This window comes from Leptosomus discolor, chromosome 9 (genome assembly GCF_034619465.1).
Source record: "Leptosomus discolor isolate bLepDis1 chromosome 9, bLepDis1.hap2, whole genome shotgun sequence".
Lineage (NCBI taxonomy): Eukaryota > Metazoa > Chordata > Aves > Leptosomiformes > Leptosomidae > Leptosomus > Leptosomus discolor.
In genome coordinates, this window is record NC_141399.1 from 42,896,786 (window position 1) to 42,914,290 (window position 17,505).

At 38.0% G+C, this 17,505-nt stretch overlaps 1 protein-coding gene across 1 annotated transcript in view; it reads right to left on the reverse strand.

The window, feature by feature from the left end:
* Positions 1–295: 295 nt before the first annotated feature.
* Positions 296–17,505, reverse strand: part of THOC2 (THO complex subunit 2) — a 51,551-nt gene continuing 34,341 nt past the window's right edge. Inside the window, exons 25-39 of the mRNA XM_086470442.1 lie at positions 16,838–16,995; positions 15,381–15,509; positions 14,733–14,864; positions 14,461–14,645; positions 13,517–13,701; positions 13,113–13,215; positions 12,300–12,736; positions 11,370–11,428; positions 9,786–9,821; positions 5,443–5,580; positions 5,038–5,107; positions 4,804–4,961; positions 4,067–4,143; positions 3,920–3,967; positions 296–1,147 (exon numbers count right to left, since the gene is read on the reverse strand). Coding sequence (XP_086326568.1) covers positions 3,940–3,967; positions 4,067–4,143; positions 4,804–4,961; positions 5,038–5,107; positions 5,443–5,580; positions 9,786–9,821; positions 11,370–11,428; positions 12,300–12,736; positions 13,113–13,215; positions 13,517–13,701; positions 14,461–14,645; positions 14,733–14,864; positions 15,381–15,509; positions 16,838–16,995 — 1,895 coding nt within the window. The 3' untranslated portion in view covers positions 296–1,147; positions 3,920–3,939. The remainder of the gene's footprint in view (positions 1,148–3,919; positions 3,968–4,066; positions 4,144–4,803; positions 4,962–5,037; positions 5,108–5,442; positions 5,581–9,785; positions 9,822–11,369; positions 11,429–12,299; positions 12,737–13,112; positions 13,216–13,516; positions 13,702–14,460; positions 14,646–14,732; positions 14,865–15,380; positions 15,510–16,837; positions 16,996–17,505) is intronic.

Genomic DNA, 17,505 nt, shown 5'->3' on the forward strand with positions numbered 1-17,505 from the left:
CAGTCTAATTTGACAAAATAAGGAAATGGGAAAAAAGTGCCAGAGATTTTAATGAGCTTTGGATGAGGGACAAATGCCTCAGAAGAACCCTGAGCTTCCTGAAACCACTGGAGGAGTGTAACACATCCATCACTGCAGCAGGCACTGCGCTACGTCCAACCCTTGGCATCTGATCAGCCAGCAGGCACAGAGGGCTCACAAGCAGAGACAGAAAACACCCTCGCACAACTCTAATATCAAATTGTCATAACAATACAGCAATAAAGTGACCACACAGAGAATGATTTACGACCCATTGAGAAAACTATTGTTTATTTAGAAAAAAGGTTACACTGGTAGAATTCAGCAGATAAAAAAATTCTTTTTTTTTTTTTTTTAAAAATGTCATTGTGAAACTTTTCAGACTAAAGTTCAGCAATACAAAGCTCCTGTAGCTGTAATTGAAACTTAAATTTATTTCAGTTTTGAAGAGAGCATTTCCAATCAATCTAAAAACAACATGACAAACAAAAGGTGTGGCAAGGGACAACTGAGCACAGGTTCAGGTTGGGATGGAAGGGACAAGGTTCATTCTTTGTTTCTTTAAACAAGTCAACGTTGTACACAATATACAAATAATCCCTAAGCATTGCATGAAAACAGTGCTCCCACTTGACTTCTTTTTTTAGTCACCGATATTAAAAACAGGCCAAGTAATAAATAAAAACTGAGTTTAAATGAGGTAAATCCAAAAAGGTTCAATAACTGTTTATTCGTGGTTTTCAAACATCTAAAAGAATGCATTTCAGATTTAAAGAATTACTAAACTCAGGCAGTATTTTCGACAACCTAAAGTGGAACTCTGTACACATGAAACCTCATTTGCACTATGGCAACTGTTTGTTTGCAGCACATTGTGCTAAAATATGGAATAGGTAACACTTTCAGCCAGGTACTGAAAATAAATGTGTAAGAAACTAAGCAACAAGTTAAAATACAGTAATGTACAACTCAACAATTAAATCCTCAGCATGGGGAAATAAAACAGAGAACTGAATAATTTAAGGAGATGCAGATGGGTCCTCTTTATTCACAAATTTTTGTGCAATCTATACTCTGGAAAATACATTTCTGGTCACAGCTGGGTATCTTTCCATTTTGATCTCACCTGCAAAGGCATACATAATTGGAATTAGATGTTGTTCAAATGAATACCAATCTCAACTTAACATTTTATTTCATTCACAGTTCAAAGAATGAGGGGGAAAATAAAACTGTTTTCATCAGTCATTCATTCCCTAACTCTCGTTTAATCCACAACAAGAATGTTGTAAGTAGTGAAACACTAATTTAAAGATACAAATAACAAACAAGTAGTCACTCGGGAAGGTAAAACCTCTTTCAACAACTCTTACAACCCCTTCAAAATGTTACCATCTCTAAATTAGGTAAGAAATAAATGCAGTCAGCCAGTGTACATTAGGAAGAATGTTATAAAAGATTTAAACAGGAGCACGAGATTGGATTCCATTAAAAGCATTTTTTTGTACTTCACTACGCAGCAAACAACGGGCTCTTGACAGTATTCTAGGCCAGACGCTCCAGTTTAGCCCGTTACATAGCTGGATGTGAATTTTACTGTGCAACTGATGTCCACCTAAGTACCTGTTGCTTAAATCATGACATAGTCATAAACACAGTTGTGCCTTTTTTAACTGACGTCAATCCTCACTTTATATTGAATTGCTGGTTAAGATAAAACTTCACATTTCATTATTAAAGAAGCTGCAAGTCCTCAGTAGTGAACTTCATCTACCAAGACTGCCTTTTTTTTTTCCCCAAAAAAATAACATTTGAAGAAATGAGAAAACACCCTACAGGATCTACCCGCAGTGATCAGACAGTGATGGCTATGAAGGACAAAGGCTAAAAACAATTCCACTAAATTCTTTCCAAGGAGTGCTCATAATTTTCAGTTTGGAAGGTATTCACAGCAGCATGTTGTATTATTTCAAGAAGATAAACCAAAAAGAAAAGAAATAGTACTAAGAAGCAACCTGAACTCCTATCCTTTTTTCTGCCAACACCCTCCAAAGAGCACACGGTGTCAGCATGGGCTTTGCTGCCCAAAACCCACGTGCCCTCAGCTTCAGTGGCTGAACGAGCAACGTCACCAAACGAAACTGAGACCCTTCTTCCAATAACCACCCTTATGCTCTTTGGAGGCCACAATCCACACGTGGAGACTTTTTTCAGAAGATGCTTCTGGATGATTGGAAGATTTCAGAATTCAAATTTTGGGGGGGGTTTTGTTTGTTTTGTTGGGCCCTCATCAAAATATTCTTCTAAGCGTATATAAGCCATCCTAGACTCCTTAGGCCTCTTGGACAGAATTCCCAACAGCAAAGCATTTACACCTTTCAGATTTGGTCTCTGTTGTTTTAGTTAGAGGCAAACAGAAGAACCTGGGACTATGTCATACTCTTCCTCTGACACATAAAGCAAGTACAGCCACTACAAAGAGCAATATTAATTTGAGAGTCCACAGGCAATAAATCTCTGCAGGAAGTTGTGCCTTAAGTATTCTCAAACATGATACCCATACGACTGAACTTCCAAAACAAGGAGGTTGGAAGGGACCTCTGAAGACTGTCCAGTCCAACACCCTTGCTCAGAAAGCAGAATTAACTACAGCAGGTCGCTCAGGGCTGTGGCCTGCCAAGTTAGGTTTCGAATACCCTAAGGATGGCAGCTCTGCCCCCTCTCTGCGCAAACTGTTAGCTTTTGATCACCCTCACAGTAAAAAGACCCTCCCCAACCCCATCCCCAATCTTTAAATGGAATTCACAACAAATCATGTTTGTGAAAGGTGGCATCACCTTCTAGACCAGCCAACAGTCATGAAAATGAGACAAGTTTTCAGCCTCATCAATCCTTCTTCAAAATCTGAGCCAAAGGAGGACTTGTGCTTTTTAAAATGTTGTCTTCCCCCTCTCTGTAACAGTATCAGTTTGCCTGATCAAAAGTAAAACTCTACCTGCCTTGTAATGTTGTTCAGTAGTCAGAACAACATTACTCTATGAAAGTAAATAATCTCAAACTGTGAAAAACTGTTTCTAATTCATTTCTGCTTGTGCTCACTTTGAGTGGTCACAGAATCTACAACATTTTAGCAGAAATAATAAATCAATTCTAAATGGAGAACAAACATAGGAATTATAAAGCACTTGGACAATTTGTGAACTGAGAGAAGCCACATTCTTTGATATGTGTTGAACATTGTCAGTTTTTTTCATGTTTACCCAACATATAGACACTTTTTAAAATGTAAAATTGTCCACCGCTTTATGTAGAAAGATTGGTAGCGGTGTGTGACAAGTTGGGTAGGTCAGGTGAACTCATTTTAAGTTCACTGGGGCACCTTCCTTCCCAAATAACTGAAAATGAAACATTCTGAGACTCTTAAAACGGCTAGACACAAAAGAGGAGGGGAAAAAAAAAAGAGACACCCTCATACCCCTAAAACTAAATTTAAGTCTCCACATATTTGCACAGATCTGAAAAAAGACTGCAGAACACTGTCAGCTTCAAAGAACAACTTATTTTTCTAAAAGCTCCAGTCTGAATATGTGTTACTTATTCTGAAGTTTTCTTTTCTTTTTAAAAATAGTCAATGCCAAAAAAATCTGAGCATCTATACGATCTCTATGCTGATGATGGGGAAAGTTTTTTTCCCCTGGGACAGAATTTAAAAAACCCAGCACAACAAAAACCAACCAACCAACCACCCACCCTAAAACAACCAAAACCAACCCCAAACCCCACCCTGGGTAATTTCAGCCCTTTCACACTCAGGCTGTTTTGTTTGTATATCCTTTACCATTCAAAAGGAGCCACGGGAGATATCAAGCCAAACAGAGTAAATCATAAAAATTTTTACCTTGACTGGAATTATGTTAATTATCTGTGCTTGTCTGAAGATTTATGAGTAGATTAATCGTTAAGGAAAAAAATATATTTTAATACATATAATAAAAGGAAGCTAATGTTCTGTATTTTTCTGAAGTGGTAATGTGTAAAAGGATATTGTTTCTTTTCTTCTTTCCCTCCAGTACTGTCTCGTTTTTCTTTCTTCTCTGTTTTTTCCTTATCATGTCTCGATTCCTTTAAAAAAAAATACCCATAAGGGAAATAATTTATTACAATATACATTGTACAGTCTGATTAGAAGGATTATCCATATTTAAAGTTATAACTGGCCACAGCTAAAATACCAAATCATCAGTCAGAATGACAGTAATTGGCTTCTGTGATTTCTGAGATTATTCTAACTTGGTTTTACAGTTCTATGATAACCGTGACCACTACAGAGTTAACTGGGAACTATTGTTTGGTGTTTTACAAATATGACTACAACATACTTACCTGTTCTCACAAAAAAAAGCTGTGCTGACACATGCATTTGAAAATCTGAACACAAGCAGACTAGTTTATATGTAAATTAACCTTGCTTTCACATATCTGCTGACCAAACCAGTCTTTAAATATTCTAGATTATTCAAAACCTGAACTGTAAGTTCTGAATTTTCCTGGCTACTGCCAAAATGAACTATTCCCCCAATTTATCCTGCCAGGACTGACTCCCGAAATATTTAGAGCCACAAGACATCAGAATTTCCAGAAGCATCTTCCTACACATTCACAGCATATCTTTTTAATTTAGGCCATAAAGCAGCAATAAAATTTAGGAAAAAAGAATCAGCTTGTTCTGTCAACACCAACCAAAAAAATTAAAATCAACAAAATGAGAACAGCTTATTTTACCTTTTTGCTACCAGAGGAGCTCTTCTCCATCTTTTCTGCTTTAATAGAATCGCCTTTCTCTTTTCCTGAAGATTTTGATTTGTTCTTCTCCTTCTCCTTTTCGTTTAAGCGAGGGGAATCAGAAGGACTTTCACTTTTGCTATGTTTCGAAGAACCAGCTAAAAACACAAGCAAAAGTTGTAGTTCACAGCAAGTAAAAGCCTAATACACACAGGCACAAAATAAAATACCTACTTGTCCCGTTTTCCTCTTTGCGTCGCTTAGTTGAATCCTGTGGTACCTCTCGGTCGCTGTTCGAGTGATCCTGGTACCAAATACAATGACGCAGATGTTAGCAGACTCAAACACACTTCTGAAGTAGCACTTGCTTATAACCCTATTTGGGAGAACTTAAAGTGTGACCGAGTTATTACATCTTGAGTAAAGTTTCTTGAGATCGGTTTTGAAGCGAAAAAGGTTTGAATACATTAATGTAAACCAACCTTTGAAAAAGTAACAGAGCAAAAGGAAACCAACCCTGATACAGATCACTTCTGCTTGGACAGGCTGTACAACCAATTATTATTGCAAGGCCTTTGAACAGAAAGCTTTCCAGGTACATACCAACTTTCTAAACTAGTTCATAAAAATTGCACCAACCCTTTTTCGATCTTTCCTGTCCTTTTCATCTTTCTTCTCTCTCTCTCTGGATCTTTCCCTTGACTTGTCCAAATCTTTCTTGTCCACTTCTCTCTCCTTACTCTTGGACAGTGTTGGAGTAGTGTGGTTAATGTAGTGCTGTTAAATTAAGGCAATATCACCAAAGATTAACATGTATTCCTAGATGTGTAAATAAAAAGTCTTACTCTAATGCAACAGATCTAGCTCAAAGAACAAAATTAAACATTAATACTTTACTACCAAAAAAAAAGTGATTGAAGACTTTCAAACTGGTTATCTACTATTTAACCTGTAGCTTTGTCTTCTCAGCACTGGAAATTCAAGAACACCTTCTTGTAACTGAAACACATTAAATACACACAATGCTGTTCACCAGTATGGTTTGATACACCAAAGCAAATCAGACAGCTGTACTACTGAAACAGGATATGCAGATTCCTGGACTGACTTAACGCTTGGCAATCTTGCCTGGAATGAATGAATGAATGGCATCAGCTACTTAAACAGGTTCTAATTAATTTTTGAAGAATAATAGTAATCCACAAAGTATTTAAGCCAATACTTTGAATAATGTGTTTTTTTCATCTGAAGTAATACAAAAGTCCACCTTAAGCCTAAACTTCAAATGATAAAAGCAGCTGAACATAGAAAAGAATTGGTTTTGTTCTGTAATGTATTCTAGATTGTTATTCCACTCTCTCTTCTAACCAATTTTTATAAGCTCTGTAAAACATACTAGTTTCACAAAGCTGAGTATTTTTAATACAAGCTGACGTCGCAAGGGAGGAGAACAGAAAGCAAGTCACAGTCATGTCAACAATAATTAACACTTGACAAAGTTTAAATGCTACTCTGCGTGTGTGTGTATATAAGGTAGCACATGCTACATCAATACCAATAAATTACAGTAACTAATTCTTTTTAAATACAATTATACAGTTAGATCTTTCTAAGAAATATTTTTCCCAGAATACCAATAAGAGCACATTTTAAACTAAAACACCTTTCCTTGATATTTTATATATTTAAGTTACAGCAACACACAGATTTAAATCAGTATACCTTAATCTTTCCCCAGTTCCATAAGCCATCAGTTTTATTTGGGGAAAAAAAAAATAGTATCTTTTAATTAAATGTTCTCTGTATTTCTTTTTAGAGAGGCATCTTTCTTAAAAGGACACCAGAGAGAGAGGTAAGTGGAAGATTAGTTTACAACAATCTAGAAATCACTTGAACCAAACCAAATACTGTTTCAAACAATTTTAATTCTTTAATTAAATTAATCCTGTCCTCCAGTTCCAGTAAATGTTTAACTTGCAAAAACTTGATGTTACTGGTCCTATATTAAAAGTCACACTGACAATGTTAGGTCTCTTGTCCCTTTATTACTTCACTGAAATTTTATTATCCTCCTACGCCACAGACTGAACCTTCAATATCCCTTTCACTAGACGCTTCTCTTTCTGCTCTTTTTCCCTCACTCCTCTTTTCTTGTTCCATCTCCTACACTGTCATTCCACAAGTAAATTTATCCTTTTTTTCCCTCCTTTTCTGCTGTCAACTTTTAACAGTGACTCGCAGATACGTTTTTTCTACGCAGCCCCACTCAGTTGTCTCCTAGAGATGCCTGCCGCAGGAAAAAGCAAACACGTAGCTCTGCCTTCTCCTCGTCCATTTCTTAAGTTCACATAGTTGTTCCTGACAGATTCCACTGCTCTTCTACCATCCCAGTCCAGAGTTCTGGAAACCTGCATCCCTCTCACCCCTCTCTACAAGCAAAGGCTGGGTTTAGCTCATCAGGCTTTATCAACTGGCTTCTAGAAATGCTGCTAACAGAAACATCATCACGTTCTGGGCGCTGCTGCATGTTGCCTGACTTCGGCAAAGGCCAAAACAAGAACACACACAAACCTTAGTCACACTCGACACCATTCATTTTATAACCTGCAATGTAAACCCACATTTCAATGGTCTGGCCCCAGAAATTAAGCAGAGTCAAGAATAAAGAAAGTCTGTAAGCATACAACACACTAGACTTCTAACTTCCAGTAGAAGCTGAACTCATAAATCTTCCAGGCTTCTGAATATCCCACCCTTTCCCCAAACAAGAACATGGCAGAAAAGAGCATTTAACTTGTCTTACACCATGTATGGGGAACATCGTCAAGAAGTGCCTTAAGTCTGTTAGAATGGCACTGGAAAATGAGAACTAGTTCATTAAGTGAGAACAAATGAAAAAGCAGCGTTTAGAAGGAGGAAAGGGTTGGGCACCCCTCATCCCCCGAGCACTTAACGAACAATAAATCCATGAAAAAGTCACGCAACTGCCAAACACTTCCAGCTAAATCTATAGAGACAGGTTATAGTGAATTCTAAAATCTAACTTTTCAAATTGACTAGAAAAATAAAGCTGTCTGTTGATCACTTAATTACAAATAGCTCCACTGTCTGCTTGATTACCACATCAATGTGTTAAGTAAAATAAATAGTTTTAAATACAAATGTAGCTTAACTAATGAAAACCCAAGTGAAGTTTCAATTAATCAGTTGAACCTTGACTAATACCGTAAGGAGGGAAAAGTGAGATTATATAGATTACCATATACCACACTTGAAAGAGATGTGAGCTCAAGACAAATCTTATCATTTTCAAATTTTAAAAAACTTACGACAAGCTATCATGACAACAATTTATAAACCATTTTTTGAAAGTACACGGATTCAATCTACAGACACCATAACTTCATGAATTGTAAGAATCAATGGATGCTTCCTATATACACTCTCCCTGTAAGCATGTATGGCTGGTACTGGAAAGATCTGATTTAAGAAGACCCCATCAGCAGGTGTCCATTACAAAATCAGAGCTACTCTGAACTAACAGTGTTCTGAACATTTTGTTTATACAAAGAGAGCTACAAGTAAGAGAGCAGTGTAAATATAGACTAGGAAGGGATAATCTATTATGCATTTTTAAATTAAGTGAATGTAAGTAAACCTCGACACATCCATAAGTTATCATTTTCCAAGTGATAAACATTTGTGCTATTTAGTTACACATTGATACTGACTACCTAATCAATTAACCTATTAGCAAGTTTACAGTATTTGTGACTGTCACTATCAAGTGGCTGAGTTTAAATAAGGCAATAAAACAGCTGCAGAATCTGTCTAAAATACAATATTGCAGAGTGTTGTTCAACTCATACCCCACTCTGCTCAACACTTGTCAGCACAGTCCAGTTTGGTCCCCACTATCCAAACCAGACATGGACAGGCTGGAGAGGGCCCAGAGAAGATGACAAAGATGACCAAAGGACTGGGAAACCTGCCGTGTGAGGAAAGGCTGAGAGAACTACGTTTGTTCAGCCTTGAGAAAAGAAGGCTCAGGGGAGACCTTATCACCATGTTCCAGCATTTAAAGGGTGGCTACAACGAAGAGGAGACTCCCTGTTTACAAGGGGTCACATGGAAAAGAGGAGGGGTCATGGGGACAAGTTACTCCTGGGGGGATTGGGACTGGGCAAAAGAGGAAAATATTTCACAATGAGAACAATCAGCCACTGGGATCATCTCCCCAGGGAAGTGGTGGAGTTCCCGACATAGGTCACTTTCAAGATCCGGCTGGACAGGGTGCTGGGCCATCTCGTCTAGGCCGTGCTTTCGCCAAGGGAGGTTGGACCACAAGATCCCTGAGGTCCCTTCCAACCTGGTCTTCTGTGATTCTCTGAACTCCTGAAAGCATTCTTTAGTGTACATTCTCATAAGACAGTGAATCTGAAGTGCATTTACAGACAGCAAATGCACAAAGATGATCATTTAGGAGGCCGTCTGTGATGCTTAGAGATACAGTACTACAGCACTAAAACATGATTACAACAGTATATGGGGAAACAGTACTGATATTCCAGATGTAGGTCTCAAATGTTTTTGGTTTTAAATAACTACTGGTTTTAATTGGTATCAAAAAACCCTATTCTAAGAACTATTTTAACTATGCTATTACCTCTTCAGCCAAATAAATGGCTTAATCATAAGGACATTTCTATAAATTTACAAGTTTCAGAGAGGACCAGAAAAGATACTAACTCATCTCTTAAAATATTGATGGAATGGTAAATTCAGGGGTTTTTTGCTATGCTGCTTCCACATAACTATCCCCCTCTCCTGTACAGAGATTCGAGATAGCCTCTGTTACTACACTAGCATTTACAGGAATGGAATTTGAATTTTCTGATGGGGTTTGCCACAAGACTAAAAGTTAAGTTCTCTCTGCAACAAAACATGAAAGTAAACTTTGATGGTGTCTAAAAGACTCAAACCTTTGCTGAAGAGTCCTTGAGTTCGTTGAGGTTGTCCTGTAGAAAATGAATGGAGATGACACGTAAGCTGGAATAGTTTTCAGAAACCAGAGGAACTTTGGGAAGCATGGCCGTACCTTGAAACAAAAACCAGCTACTCCTTCTGGAATAAATCTTATGTTAATACTGTGCACTGAATAAAGCTAGGAACTGAAATATTTTTTTAAAAAGAAAGAAGGAGGAAAAAAAAAAAAAAAAAAGAGAGACAGTCGTATCTAATCTCTAAACCCAGTTATTAAGTAAACTACAAGATGTGTTCACATCTAATTCTTCATAAAACAGTAAAAAACCCCACTCTTCTGCCAGGACAAAATACGAACAAAAAATAGTCTTAAGTCTAAATACAGCTGAACCACAGGTGAAATAGGTTTAAAACCATTTTAAACTTGTATCTTCTCCACTTTCAGTTAAGCGTGGCAGAAGTCACTCTGGAATGGCTTTACATTGCCATTTACAAAAAACAGGCAAGAAAAACCCCCATCACCTTCAGTTATCACTGTCACCTGCTTCTTCAGAACTAGAAACAGCTACTTGAGTTCTCCAAAATTAGACTAAAGCTTTCAAGGAAATCTTACATAGAAAAAGATGTACTCTTTGAAAAACCACAAAAAAAAAAAAAAAAGAAAAGCAAAGCAAAGCTTGTTCTAAAGTTGGCAAGATGGTGAAGTTTAAAGGCCCACATAATCCATTACAGTGCTCTTGATGAAGTATTAGTAACTTACAGTTTTAAACGTTCAACGTACTGCAAATTCAAAGATTCCATGAACATAGATGGTTTAGAAATAAAATAAATATGGAGCAAGGAATGGCTACCCTGAGTCTTCAAGTAGGCTACGCCCATGGTTTTGTGCTGCGCTTGAATGCTTGGGGTTTCTCTTTGCTGGGTAGTAGGCTTGGTTGCCACATCTGGTTTTATCGTAACGCAGGGCTCAACATGGTGGGAACCCATTGGAAATAAACAAACCTCGAAGGGAAGGTACAACAGAAGCTGCATGCGCACTGAATATACACAACTACAGGAGAACTGATCACCAAGGAGACTTTAAAATGGAACTCCTTTCAAGACTCCTCCTTAGAAGGCACATATCGGTATGATGCTCATCAAGAAGCCTGATGAATTCAGAGGTATCGTACATCCCGTATCATCCAGGAATCTTCAGTGCTATAGATTCTTCAATAGAAGTGCAGAAAAATATGCTCCACTCTGCTGCAAAGACTCATTTGCTTGTAGCTACCATTGCACTCCAAAAAAACTGACTGCTTAAAACAATGAGGCACTTCTGTGTAAAAATTCTCTTGCAATTTCCAAACACTATTTACAAAATTTGTGCTAGGTCCTTGAAGCATTATTTTGGTTAATTAAAAATATTTTTATAGAAAAAAAAGACAGTCCGCCAATAAAGAAAAGGAATGCATTTTCTAATGCAACATAAAACCTCCAGTGGTTCCAGAGTATACTTGGCACAAAACTTGAAGGAAGTCGAACATTGGCATCCCAAACTCGTGAGCCTAACATGGGCGCTGCCTTCCTCAGGCTATACTAACCTTTACTGTTGAGGAATGTGATGGAGAAGAATGTGTATCAACTTTGCGGCGTTTTTGTTCTGAGGAAAGAAAAGAACAATAGTGTTATTAAAACACATTTGAAAGGATAGTCTAATAACGGGGCTGAGGTATCAAACTAATTTAAGCTAGAATCCAAGTTTCTCTACCGTGTAAATTTTGGTTTTCTTAAGCTATCTAGAGTTATCAGCATGCCTTAACCCTCTTTATCAAAGCTGACAGCAAAAGGGTAACGTGACAGACTGCTGCAAAATTACGCTCATTTCAAACTTCCGTTTTAAGTAAGGCTGTATGTGAATTTCAGAGTTACTATGAAGACCCTGAAAAGGCGAACTTCATGAAAAGCATTACAATCCTCCTTTATTTGCTTTGCCTCAGGCGGTGCAAGTATAAAACTTCACATCAGCCTCAGATTATAAGAACTTAAACCATCAACATTAAGGATTTGTTAACCTTTAATGTAAGAAGGAACTGATAAAGCTTACAGTGTCCTTACTAAGGACACAAAGGCCTGTATCTTCTCCATCCCGTTCTCTTTCAATTCAAAGGGTATTACGGAACTCTCAGAGTACACCCTTGAGGTTTTCACGTCACCTTTTCGCAGAACTTGCAAAGGCCACATTGATACAAAACCATTTTATTAAGAGACCATTTAGACTTACACTAAAAAGTGATAGGCTTTATGAAAATGACCACATACTGAAGGTCATACCTTCACACAGCTCGCCTTTTGGCGATACGCTGGCTCCCTCCCTTAGGCACTACCTGTATTTAAAAGCCACTGCCCAAACGCTAGCTGTAATGCAGCAATTCCTTCTCACCATCTCTAGCATTTTTGGACATTCAGTGATTTTTCCAGTGACACATCCTGGTTTTCCTAGTAAAGACCAGAAATGAAATACGCGAACTTACCCCTCTCAGATTCTGATGTTTCTGATCGGGGAACAGGTGACTTCAAGGACCCAGCTACTGGCACCTTTTCTCCTCCTTTAGCATTTTCCTTGGATTTCATTTCCTTCGCTATATCTCTTTCTCTGGACGGCTCCTTTTCTCTCTCCTTTTCTGCAGTTGACTTTGACTCAACGATGGTAACAATAGTCTTGGATTTTTCTTCTTTTGAAGCTTTTTCTTCTTTCTTGACTTTTTCCTTCTCCTTGTCAGATTTTGGCGTTTTCTCCTTGATCTCTCTTGCTTTATCATCTTTGTTCACCCGTTCTTCCTTTGGTTTGTCTTTCCCATCCTTCCCAAGTGCCTTCATCTCTGGAGCGGCAGCTGGAGTCTTTTCTTTTTTTTCTTTATCTTTTTCCTTCCCACTTTTTTCTTTATCATCTTTCTCTTTAATAATTTTGCTGCATCAAAAGTAAAAAAGCCAATTAGCACACATACAAAACCAGCTCTAGTTTTATCACAAAAAATTTGCTTCTGATAGTTTGACAGAACCTCCTGCAGTAGTCAGTCAGATTTCAGATTTGCTGTCTCTGTCACAACAGCAACAAGCAAACGTTCTCATTTGTTTTATCTCTATTTAGCTAAAATGGAATGCATTTAACCACAGTGTCAGATCAGTACAGCTGTGTATTTTGGAAGAAATAACCTCATTTATTAAACTCTGAAGAAATGGAAACGATTTATACGGAATCTGACCGTAAAAAAACGGGTCGGTTTCAAGTACAATTCTATGATTTGGAAGGAAGAAAATAGAGAATGTCAGAGAGTAGTTCTCACCTATTAGAAGCACTGTTTCCATTGCTTGTGGTCACCTTCGGTGTAGCATTGACAGCTTTATTAATAACTTTCACCACACCCTGAGATTTCTCCTTCATTTTATCTGTTTTAAAAAAAGAGAACAGCTTTATTTCAACAAGTTAACATACACCCTACTGGTTAAAATAAAACAGGTAGCTAAGCATATTCGTGTAAGATCATGTGTAGCTAAGAGTTAAAACAGGTAATTAAACGCAGAACACCCTCTCCCAAAACCAACTAAAAATAAAGAACACACATTGAACCTATTTAGCATCGCATTTAGTTTTAGTCTTTCCAGTTTAATGAGCCAAATTTTGAGGGAGTAGCCTGTAATGTCAGAAGAATTCTACTAAAAAATAAATAATAATCATAGGTTTGTTTACCAGTCTCCTCAGTAGTGCCTTCTTCCAGTCTAACTGTATTTATTGTGAGAGATGTTGGCATCCCAGCACCACCTGGCCCATTTTGTACTGTTGCAGCTACAGCATTCCTGGCAGGTGGGTCTTTGTGGTGGAATTCATTTTCAGGTATCATGAAAGGCTTCCTACTTTTCAACTGCCCAGAATAGCTGCAAGTCGCACAGATTGTTAAATATGCACAAACATAAAGCAAAACATGGGTTGAATTTTAAATGAGGATCTAATCTAACAGTTCATCTGTTATTTATTTCACAGTTTTTCCCAACTGATACGCAGTTTCTTCCCCCTTTATCGATGATCTCAAAAGAAAAAAAAAAAACAAAACAGAAAAAACAAACAACAAACAAACCAACCACTAGACACAGCAGCCCTACTCCACACCCACTTCACCACCAGCACACGCAGACAGCTGCCAAACACACAGAAGAAACAGCCTGCTGACAAAACTCAAAACTGTTAGGGCAACCTGAATTGCCCCTCAAGCATACGTGGATGATTCTGCATTCATCACAGAGAGATGTAAACCATAACTAAGTGTTTCAGTTTAGCATTTTAGAATCATGTAAACTTCCAAAATCTAAGCGGTCTTGCATCAATAGCCCTTGGCTTTCTTCATTTTAGTCTCCCTCCTATCTACTTGCTGCTATACTACTCCTCAAATTAAGCTATGCTCTTGTGAGTGGAAATCTTTACTATTCAAAGTGTTTTACTAGAGTCTTGTAAAGGAAATTAGCGATCATCCAGCACAAAATGAAAGTTTTCATTCACACTGCCAGCCCTGAGATGCAGGATAGCGAAATCTTCTGTGATAAGGTAAAAATCAAATGTTAGGACTGTAACAGTTCCGAGTCTTTAGAAGCTTTTCATGATCCACTTTTAACCACTTTCTTAAAGTAAGGTGTTGTTACCCCATAGCCAATGCATATAGATCGGGTCTCTTCTCTTTCTCTTCCTGACATATCTTATGTACTCTTCTTTCCAAGGCTTGGCCGAGGTTCAGCACTTTTGGGTACCACGGAAGGATTTTGGTCAGCACAATCAGGATGTTTCGGATATGTGTATATTCTCCTGTTTCAAGGCAGTGCACAGAAGCCTAGAACACAAATTAAATCTAATGAAGTTGTTTGTTTGGTTGGTTTTTTATTAAAGCTCCCAAAAGCTTACGTTTTTCTTTATTTACCTTAGTTAATTTATAGTGCCATTTGTGTACCACATGTCTAAAATTCTCGTAATCCAATTGATCAGCTTTATTTCCACCATCAAATCCAGTTGCCCGTAATATAGTTAGGAAGCCTGGATAGTTGCCACATTCCTACATGTGCATAAAAAAAAGAAAAAAATATTTTTGGGGAAGCATAAAAACACTAATTCTGCAAAAGTTAATCAGGTAACTGAAGCACTTTTTCACTGATTTTCCTAAAGATTAAGACACAATCACATTTTACATGACTTGCATGCTTTTTTTTAAAAAGCTTATTTATGCTGAAATCTTAGTTGTGGGTGAGAGAATACTTGTACTTTAACTAGCTTTTGTAAGGAGTATTATGAGAGCTTCCATATGCTTCCTAAATTATCTTCAAGACAAGCTATGAGAAAATCAGAAGAGTACAATTTTTTTTTAGCCACTGTATTTTTTTGATACTGTACAACATTACTTCTATTACATGAATTACAGAAACTTAACTCTACGATTACACCATCAGAAAAATTCAACGACACCGTGTTTTTAAATCTAACGATTTCACTAAAACCATTTCTATTAGGCCGAATTAAACACGTGGCCATTGTATATTCTCACGAGCAAACTCCCTCTAATAACTTCACGTACCTTTTCATATATGACCCTGTCACTGTGCCATCTAGTCACAGTCTCCAGCATACAGCATAAAAACCTGCCGTATCTGCTAGCTTCATTTTCTGTGCAACTTGCAACCGTATATATAATATCAGAGAAAACCTGTGAACAGAAGTAATAAAAGGTTACGACTTTACTGAACTACAAAAGGAACAAGACCCAACAAGAACTTTAAGTTTCTCTCATCTAAACAACCACTAAGCTAGTTTCTAAATATAAGCGAGACCTCTTATAAAATATTCTCAGTTTGTTTTCAAGACTTCATTACCCAACTGTTGGTCCTTCACACTTAGCCCAGAATTTTAAGCATATTGCTGCTGGTAACACACAGTTTTCCATAGTTAAAGTGTGTCTTCATTGGCATATAACTGTTTTGTTTTCAAATTAAACACCTAGCCAAGCTGATGCAAAAGGATTTCTCTTCCTGGCCTGCACAGGTTCAGATAGAGCTCATGCAGTTGCCTACTTTTGTCACCTAGAACACGGACTGAGTATTTGAGTGAGAGCGAGAATGCTCTTTGGGACCCACGAAATCAAAGCAGATACCTACTTCAAATGTCTCATCTCGAAGGAAACCACACAACCTAAATTGCTTTTTCATAGGAAAACAATCTTCACCATAATTTTTTTACAAAACAGCCCCATACACATCCTTTTAATCAAAGCTCATAGTCAAATCTGTTGTAAGTGTACAGATGATGCACTAACTTAATCATTTGACTTCTTATAGCAGCAAGCACCAGAATGGTTCTGATAGCCCAGAACAGTACAGTCAGCTGGCACTGTTGGAGCTGAGTGCATCCTGCAGGATTCTTCCATCTACATTCTTCACCTTTTTCCTCCACAGGAGAAAAAGAACGGCTATATGAACAGTGAGAACAGGCTGAACAAATGCCTCCAACCGTCCCGTTTGACCCAGAAAGTCAGGCTGCTACTGCTGTCACTCGCCATGTCATCATGGGAGTCCTTTCTCGGGTCTCAGCAGTGATACCAATTAGTCCACTGTCTGCAGCACCATTCACCAGGGTCAGAAGGGTCCTAAGGATGCTGCTGGGGGAGGGGCAAGGAAGCTAACCCAACAGCAGTAGGGCACACAGCTACAACGGGCGGGTGAGATGAGGCCACAGAAACACAGACCACTGGAAGGCTGCAAAACCTGAATGCAACTCTTACAATTGCTAGTCACTCCGCTCTGAAACTCCAGTCTCACTAGGATGAATCAACCCCCAAATTTCTTGAAAATAAACCCCTGAAGCTCTGGGAAAAGTTGGTTTGTAGAATCTGAAGTACAAAAGGAAGCTTGATTGTCACAGATTCTAGAAATAAACATAGATGATGATTTTATTTACCTCTTTTGGGAGGCAGGGGAGATGATAGTTTTGCATGCTCACAACAGAAATAGGTACATACACACGGTTCTAGCTACTTACTCTGTCATAGCAGAGAAGTGTGGAGAAGTTGGGTGTTTTCTGCTGATGCACCAGTTCTACAAAGTGAGCGCAATAAACTGCATCGATTGCCGAAAAAATGCATCGAGGAAATATACATAACTGCAAGAATTTTGTGATAGTCTCATTTTTGGTAGACTCTTCAAAAACAAAGAAGTAGAGAGAAAAAAAAAAGGAAGAAAGAAAGAAAGTTAATGGGTTAACACTCAGCTACTCTCTTCCCAAGTTCAGTACCACACATCCGTATTCTCGAGTTTGTACATTAGGCCACTTTTATTCCAGACATATCTTTGGCTCTGCTCAGAAAGTCAAAATAAGCTTAACTGTTTGAGGACGGGGGGAAGGGTAGGAAGGTGGTTGGGTTGTAGCAAATCTTTATTTCTTATTGGGAGAATTCTATTACATAATGAGGGAAAAAACAGGCTCAGGAAAAAAAAAAAAAAACACACTTCGGTAAACTCCTCCAATTGCTTAAATTCTGCACATTAGCAAAAGGAACACCATCTGCTATTCCTCTAGAACACTTGTTTTCTTCTTCCTAGATGGGGCTGACTTTCAGCTCCGTTTCCTTAGAAATGGAAGAACATGCTGTCTGTATACAACCCAACAATCATTTTTCCATCAACCAAAGAATTACAGGAATTCAAACA